At 39.7% G+C, this 9,168-nt stretch overlaps 1 protein-coding gene across 1 annotated transcript; it reads right to left on the reverse strand.

Annotated features, from left to right (window-relative positions):
• Positions 1-1,008: 1,008 nt before the first annotated feature.
• irx4a (iroquois homeobox 4a) lies at positions 1,009-8,733 on the reverse strand. The gene is made up of 5 exons (XM_052477533.1): positions 8,344-8,733; positions 7,539-7,790; positions 5,501-5,607; positions 3,082-3,392; positions 1,009-1,947 (listed from the first exon to the last, which is right to left on the reverse strand). The coding sequence occupies exons 1-5, from the start codon at positions 8,386-8,388 to the stop codon at positions 1,280-1,282; spliced, it is 1,383 nt and encodes a 460-aa protein (XP_052333493.1). The 5' UTR covers positions 8,389-8,733; the 3' UTR covers positions 1,009-1,279.
• Positions 8,734-9,168: the final 435 nt, after the last annotated feature.

Below are 9,168 nucleotides of genomic sequence, written 5' to 3' on the forward strand. Positions count from 1 at the left end.
AGAGCAGCTTTCTCTCTGAGGAGCTCTCTTTCCCTCTCAGGCCCGCTGTCCCCCAGGAGCTCACACAGGCCATTACTGTCAAGTACCCTCCACTCTTTATTTTTGCCCTTTTATCTGGAACAACTAATTCAGGTTCCGTTGCCCTTTTCACTCCAAGACGTGTCTTCTGGTAAAGCCCTTCAGCAGGCGGCTGGAGAGCACTCAGAATTGAGGGTTTAGTGTCTGGATGAAAACTTGACTTCAGATGATCTCTGTTGCCAATATTAGCGGCCACATGGAATAAGTGAGCCCTCTTCCAGCTGGATCAGAGATCAAAGATCAGGTTTAGATGTCTCCATCGTATTATCAGGAGGAGTGGAGATCGATATTCTGACAGAGCTATGAAGGAATATATCCCAATTATAGGCTATTTATGGCGGAGTAATAAGCCACATCTCCCGCCAGCTGGTATTATTGTGGAAGGCTCTCTCTCTCTCTCTCTCTCTCTCTCTCTCATCCCCCTGTCACTGTGAGAGAGGAGACGTTGACTGACTCAAAAACTACATTTATGATTATAGATTTAACAGCTTTAAAAAACATAACGTTTATGTACTGTCAGTCAGTATTGGCTTGAAGTATGCGTGTTTGAAGAAATAGGTCATTGTGAATAGACCTATAAAGCAACACTTGCCAGAACGATATGGTAAACATTGTATTTCTCTACTTCGGACGATCTCTTAACGGCGACAAAAGCAAATAAAAATATAGGATAAGCTAAAGACAAGGCGATGAAGACGCAAAGATCATTTTGTTATCGCAAATTCTTAAACGTTATGTGCTATAATTTCAGCACATTGGACAGCGACCAGCATTGACGCAATCTGAACACGATCTCATCAGAAACCGACGTTTTATTTGTGAACAAACTTGAAACACACTCCTTCAATTTTAGGAGAACTGGTCATTTGTGACTTTTTTCTTTCATCAGTGATACTCACAAACCATCGATTAATGACGGCTGTTTTTAAAGAATGTTTAATAGAAATGATTAACATCTGCATGCCATAAGAAAAAGAATAGTGTAAAAAAACATATTTATAATGTTAACTGTCAGTTATACATTTAGATACAGTAGATTTGTAGGCGGGCCCACGTGCTTTTTAACGAAATAGCAATACGCTCAAACGAATCCTGTTTGGAAGTTTCACCAGTGAAATGCCAATATGATTACATAAATATATCCTTGCAACAACAAAAAAGTAACCCCCACAGAATAATAAACTAAAGCAGGTTTGGTGTGTTAAGAGCAGAAGTGTTTGTTAACAGTTTTATGTAAATTCATATTGTCCTTCGTGGAGTCTTGGTGCTGTAGAGACGGAAGTCCTTTGACGCTCCCAACAGAACGTTCCAGAACACCGGTCTCTAGTATCGAACCCTTGGTGGTCGTGGTCCACGAGACCGTGGTGTTGGTCAGGGCCTGGTTCAAAGTACTGTGTCTGAACAACGGGTCGTGGAAAACCCCATCCACCCAGTTTCTGAGAGTTGTAACGGGAGAGTCCTGCCGTCTGTCTAGAACCGTGATAGAGGAGGCGGCCGGAGAGGCGGGCAGGCCCGGCTGAGGCTGACACCTCAACATACAGGACGGGTACTCCGCCTGGTTCAGAGACGTGGCCGTCTGGGCCAACGACCAAATCCGTGGTTTGCCGTCCAGTATCTGTTGTTGGTAGCAAGCTTTCTCCTGCCGGCTGTCGCAGCCCTCTGGTGAGGTTTTACTGTGCTGCTGCTCCCCGCCCAGGGACACAGGTATGTTGATCTTTAAAGATGTGTCCTTCAGATGGTCGTTCGAACAGTCAGTTGTCGTCATGTGAGTGTTCATGAGGTACTGGTGTTTGAGCTCGCACTCCGAGCTCTCTGATTCGATCATGTCGAAGTCATCCAGGTCACTCAGCGCGAGATCCTTATCTTTCTCTGGAAATGAACGGATATGAGACATCAGCGATAAGAGGGGAATCAAACTGTAATACAAAGCATCACTGTCAAATATCATTGAAGCATTCAGCATCACATCATTGAAACGAGCTTAGGCCTGGCAGATATGCCTATTCAAAGAAGATGAGGTAGATGGCCATGCAGTTTCATAGCACTCTGCATTACAGCAGAATAAATGGGTCTTCACATGGTAACATTGTGGTAACTAGATGTATGTGTATCTTGTGCATACAAGCTTTTCAGTTCACTTTTTAATGTATCTAAAAAACATAATTTCCATTAGGCCATTAAGCCATTTCCATGATACATTTAGGGTCATACTTCCTCTGGTAAAGGTCTATTCCACTGTTAATGTGTTGCATAAAGGGCAGCAGGTAGCCTAGTGGAGAAGTAACCGAAAGGTTGCTGGATCGAATCCCCGAGCTGACAAGGTAAACATCTGTCGTTCCGCCCCTGAACAAGGCAGTTAACCCACTGTTCCTAGGCCATCATTATAAATAAGAATTTGTTCTTTACTGACTTGACTAGTTAAAAATAAAATTAAGAACCAGGACTATTCACCTGTTAGTGTTTTACATAAAGAATCATCACTAGAACACTGTTAATTTGTTAAATGAAGAACCAGGACTAGAACACTGTTAATTTGTTAAATGAAGAACCAGGACTAGAACACTGTTAATTTGTTAAATGAAGAACCAGGACTAGAACACTGTTAATTTGTTAAATGAAGAACCAGGACTAGAACACTGTTAATTTGTTAAATGAAGAACCAGGACTAGAACACTGTTAATTTGTTAAATGAAGAACCAGGACTAGAACACTGTTAATTTGTTAAATGAAGAACCAGGACTAGAACACTGTTAATTTGTTGCATAAAGAATCATCACTAGAACACTGTTAACTTGTTACATAAAGAATCATCACTAGAACACTGTTAATTTGTTGTATAAAGAACCAGGACTAGAACACTGTTAACTTGTTACATAAAGAATCATCACTAGAACACTGTTAATTTGTTGTATAAAGAACCAGGACTAGAACACTGTTAACTTGTTACATAAAGAATCATCACTAGAACACTGTTAATTTGTTGTATAAAGAACCAGGACTGACCATCATCGTTGTTCTCACTGTTGATATTCTCCTCCTGAGACGCCTCATCATCCTCATCATATCTCTTCTCATCAGAACACTTGTTCCTCGGAGGCCACGTCATCTTGTTCTCCTTCTTCAGCCTCCTCCTGGCGTTTGCAAACCAGGTGGACACCTGCGTCAGGGTCATTTTGGTAATGATGGCCAACATGATCTTCTCTCCCTTGGTGGGGTAGGGGTTCTTCCTGTGCTCCTGTAGCCAGGCCTTCAGTGTGCTGGTTGTCTCCCGGGTGGCGTTCTTCCTCCTGGTCCCTCCATCCATACAGCCATATCTAGTAGTGAAGATGAGTTACAACAATGTTTCTTTGTAACAGTAGGCCTATATATCTATATATAGGGTCTTGTAGCAGAGAGGCAAGATAACAACTCCTTGTGTCCTGTCCATTAGAAATGCATAGTGTTGATTCATCTAGCAGTACACTGCAGCCCAACATACCCCCGGGGAGCTTTTACAAAAGAATAATGTCCCTATATGAGTGTGCTCAAGCCCTGTTAGGTGAGTAAACACAGGGCACGCATAGGCTAGCTGTCTCTCCATCCAGACGACGGACAGTTAGGTGAGTAAACACAGAGCACCGCTAAGCTAGCTGTCTCTCCATCCAGAAGACTGACTGTTAGGTGAGTTAACACAGGGCACCCATAGGCTAGCTGTCTCTCCATCCAGAAGACTGACTGCTAGGTGAATAAACACAGAGCACCGCTAAGCTAGCTGTCTCTCCATCCAGAAGACTGACTGCTAGGTGAATAAACACAGGGCATCGCTAAGCTAGCTGTCTCTCCATCCAGAAGACTGACTGCTAGGTGAATAAACACAGAGCACCGCTAAGCTAGCTGTCTCTCCATCCAGAAGACTGGGGCAAACAGACTGGAGAATTGTCTGATTGAGTGTAATGATGCAGCCCCAGGTGAAAGGGCCTAAAGCATTAGTGTAATACTCAGCACTTTGGGTCCTCCTGGAGGCTAAGCCCAGGGATATAACTATGTCTGACTTCTCTAGTGGAGTTCATGTAAGCCTATTATACACTTCAATAAGAACAGTTTCAAGTTTGGCAACTCATCAACTAATCCTATGAATTTGATCAGGCATGATATTCCCAGACCATTTGGAAGCCAGTACTCTAACAGACAGGGGTTTTTCTAATAGTTGTTAATAACTAAGAGGTAAGGTGACTTATGTCAGTGAACACACATATGAAGGATTGGGACAGAACATAATTGTGTGTGTAATGTTGCTAACTCATATTGGTACTGAGCAGGATCACACAGATAGTACATTATATTAACATGATTATTATTAGGAATATTATTACAATCATCATTATTGTTTGTTTTATTATTAATAATAATAATACTTTGATGATGATTATTATTATCATTGTTATCAATATTGTTATTATTATGATTATTATGGTGAATCTTATCATTATTATGATTATTATTAATATTATTATGTTAACCATAGCTGTCATATTAGTACTGTGCAAGAGTAAGGTCATATAGGTAGTATTACTATTATTATTATTATAGTAACCATACCTGTCATACTGGTACTGAGCAGGATCACACAGATAGTACATTATTATTATTATAGTAACCCTACCTGTCATATTGATAATGTCCCAGAGTAAGGTCATATAGGTAGTACACAATTCTTATTATTACTATTATTATTATTATAGTAACCCTACCTGTCGTATTGATAATGTCCCAGAGTAAGGTCATATAGGTAGTACACAATTCTTATTATTACTATTATTATTATTATAGTAACCCTACCTGTCGTATTGATAATGTCCCAGAGTAAGGTCATATAGGTAGTACACAATTCTTATTATTACTATTATTATTATTATAGTAACCCTACCTGTCGTATTGATAATGTCCCAGAGTAAGGTCATATAGGTAGTACACAATTCTTATTATTACTATTATTATTATTATAGTAACCCTACCTGTCGTATTGATAATGTCCCAGAGTAAGGTCATATAGGTAGTACACAATTCTTATTATTACTATTATTATTATTATAGTAACCCTACCTGTCGTATTGATAATGTCCCAGAGTAAGGTCATATAGGTAGTACACAATTCTTATTATTACTATTATTATTATTATAGTAACCCTACCTGTCATATTGATAATGTCCCAGAGTAAGGTCATATAGGTAGTACACAATTCTTATTATTACTATTATTATTATTATAGTAACCCTACCTGTCGTATTGATAATGTCCCAGAGTAAGGTCATATAGGTAGTACACAATTCTTATTATTACTATTATTATTATTATAGTAACCCTACCTGTCATACTGATAATGTCCCAGATTGGGGTCAATGGGGTAGTACATTATTATTATTATTATTATAGTAACCCTACCTGTCGTACTGATAATGTCCCAGAGTGGGGTCAATGGGGTAGTACGCTGTAGCCTGGGTTATCCCTGCATGCGCGGGTGCTGTTGCATCTTTGGTATCGTATGTCCCCTGCAACAAGACAGACTGTCAGTCAGGAAAATGTGACACTATTGACATTAATGGACTGTTATACTTAAATATATAATAACATGTATATCGTTTCTTATTAACATGTATACTGTTTCTTAATAACATGTATACTGTTTCTTAATAACATGTATACTGTTTCTTAATAACATGTATAATGTTTCTTATTAACATGTATACTGTTTCTTAATAACATGTATAATGTTTCTTAATAACATGTATAATGTTTCTTAATAACATGTATACTGTTTGTTATTAACATGTATACTGTTTCTTAATAACATGTATACTGCTTCTTAATAACATGTATACTGTTTCTTAATTATTTCAGTGTTTTAATAATTTCACACATAAAGTCTAGTGTTCCCATTTCAATACACACACACACACACACACACACACACACACACACACACACACACACACACACACACACACACACACACACACACACACACACACACACACACACACACACACAATAACAGTAACTAAACATGTTGTTCAATAGCAAAGTCAAGTTATATCTGAAACAATGACAGAGACATAATAGAGCACACTGTAGTATAAGTTATAGTTAAAGAATTAAAGAAATCCATTCTTAACATAGGTGGCATATTGCAGGTTACAGTACATATTTTCACCTGACATTATCACTTGCCAAACTCAACTTTTTCATTAAAAGTTGCACTTGACTATTCAGTCATAGCCTGCAGTTGTTTCACTGTGAAGACAGGTTTTGTGCATCAAGAACAGTCAGACCTTGTGTGTAAAGCGGCGTCCTGTGACTTTAGACTGTAGTCTATACAGATACATCTCCGTGACTAGGCTATAGGCTATATAGATACAGCTCTGTGACTGTCGGCTATATAGACACAGCTCTGTGACTGTAGTCTATACAGATACATCTCTGTGACTAGGCTATAGGCTATATAGATACAGCTCAGTGACTATAGGCTATAAAGATACAGCTCTGTGACTAAACTATAGGTTATATAGATACAACTCTGTGACTATAGGCTATATAGATACAGATCTGTGACTATAGGCTATATAGATACAGCTCTATGACTAGGCTATAGGCTATATAGATACAGCTATGTGACTAGGCTATAGGCTATATAGATACAGCTCTATGACTAGGCTATAGGCTATATAGATACAGATCTGTGACTAGACTAGGCTATGTAGATACAGCTCTGTGACTATAGGCTATATAGATACAGCTCTGTGACTGTAGTCTATATAGATACAGCTCTGTGACTATAGGCTATATAGATACAGCTCTGTGACTATAGGCTATATAGATACAGCTCTGTGAGTGTAGTCTATATAGATACAGCTGTGACTAGGCTAAAGGCTATATAGATACAGCTCTGTGACTGTCGTCTATATAGATACAGCTCTGTGACTATAGGCTATATAGATACAGCTCTGTGACTATAGGCTATATAGATAGGGGGCGGCAGCGGAGCCTAGTGGTTAGAGCGTTGGACTAGTAACCGGAAGGTTGCGAGTTCAAACCCCCGAGCTGACAAGGTACAAATCTGTCGTTCTGCCCCTGAACAGGCTAGAGGCTACATAGATACAGCTCTGTGACTGTAGTCTATATAGATACAGCTATGTGACTATAGGCTATATAGATACAGAGATACAGCTGTGACTAGGCTATAGGCTATATAGATACAGCTCTGTGACTAGGCTATAGGCTATATAGATACAGCTCTATGACTATAGGCTATATAGATACAGCTCTGTGACTAGGCTATAGGCTATATAGATACAGCTCTGTGACTATAGGCTATATAGATACAGCTCTGTGGCTGTAGGCTACATGCTATAGATACAGCGTCACTGCCATGGAGAGATGAGTAGAATTATTATGATATCATACTATATTATAGTAACCATACCAGCGAGTAGAAAGCAGACGCGTCGGTTCCATAAGTAACGTAATTTCCATAGCCTTGACTCCCGGTGTACGGGTTCCCATACACCCCCAGAGCAGCTGCGGAGCTCAGCTCGTGTCTGGCGGTGGCCAACAACCGGCTCTCGTACACTGGGCAGTAGACCGGCGTCTGGGCGGAGGCTGTCACCCTGGAGTCAGCGATGCTTCTGCCGCTAGACTCGCAGCAAGTTGTCAACGAGTTGGTTGTCATGAGGAACTGAAATGCAAGAACAGAACAACTTATTTACAACGTACAGTGGGCAATTAAACAAAATAGAATACAGAGAATTAGTGGTATTGATGCTTAGGCTAATTGCAAAACAACCCTTATAATTAAATGTGTCAAATGTTTCCAGAATCCCCAAATGCGTTTTCCCAAAAGACATGTTCTGGATGATTGCCAAAAAGACACCAGTTGGGTTATCTATCCAGCCCCCGACACAACAGCACCGCATGTCCACAAAACAGGTCGGCATGTGGGATATCAGATGAAAAACACACGTTCCGAGGCTATTAACTAGTAGAAATCAGTTGACGATAGGTCGGACTGCGCCTGGTTCTGGTTACCCTCCTTACCTTTACCGTTCAAAGAGCAGGTATCATGAGCCATTTACAGTAACATAATACAATTCCGATACAGTGCATTAATATACAATGCTGTCATCTTTCTTGTTGAAAGTGAATCACATGATCAACATTTAATCAATATAAGAATCAATAGTGATGAAATATGACCGAATATTCAGTTGATAAGCGAGAAGGTAACTTACTTGTGGTACAGACGAGTAGGGATATCCGAATTGTGGATATGACATTGTAGAGAGGTCCCAATATCCGGAGATAAAGCGAGCCTGCAGGTCTCCTCGCTATAGTAACGTATCCTTGCACTGTTTCAATGTACCAATTGATTGGTACGCACAGGCAGTAGGCTGGAGGCTTATAGGGCGAGCCACACTACCATGTTTAATTTGTTAAAATGCCCCCAAAACGCCTCTCCAAAATGCGCCCTCTCTTTTACACGTGTCTTTTTAACTCGTATAATGTGCAAATGAATTTAGACAATGAAATATATTTGTCCAGACTGACGACTTTGATGTCAGAAATACATATTTTGCTTTATAAAAACCACTAGTATAAAACACCTCAGCCCTGATGCATGTTGTTTTAAACACCAGTGCCTCTGACGTCAGAAGAAACCCACTCAGTGTCTCGACTGTAACTTCAATATGCATTTCTGGGGATAAACATAGGACAAGTAATAGGGAGCGGGACAAAGACTTTGAGACTTTCAACCGGATTGAAATTGAATGAATCAATGAACCCATGATTTGAATATACCTTATCTCGATGTAGATCTCATCGGTGCAGTTAAACATGTGAAGCAGGAGGAAGGTGTTTGATTGTAATTATAATGACTCCCGTTAGTCATTATAGAGGCCATTAATGAACATATACACATGGACACTATTTCAATGTGGATAGTTAACAAAACTAACGCGGGAGATTTGTAGTATTTTACCAGCTTTGCCAATAATACACATTTACTGAACATTAAAGTGTTATTCGATCTCATCATGGCCCCATCTTCACTTGGT

Source organism: Oncorhynchus keta, chromosome 24, assembly GCF_023373465.1.
Source record: "Oncorhynchus keta strain PuntledgeMale-10-30-2019 chromosome 24, Oket_V2, whole genome shotgun sequence".
Lineage (NCBI taxonomy): Eukaryota > Metazoa > Chordata > Actinopteri > Salmoniformes > Salmonidae > Oncorhynchus > Oncorhynchus keta.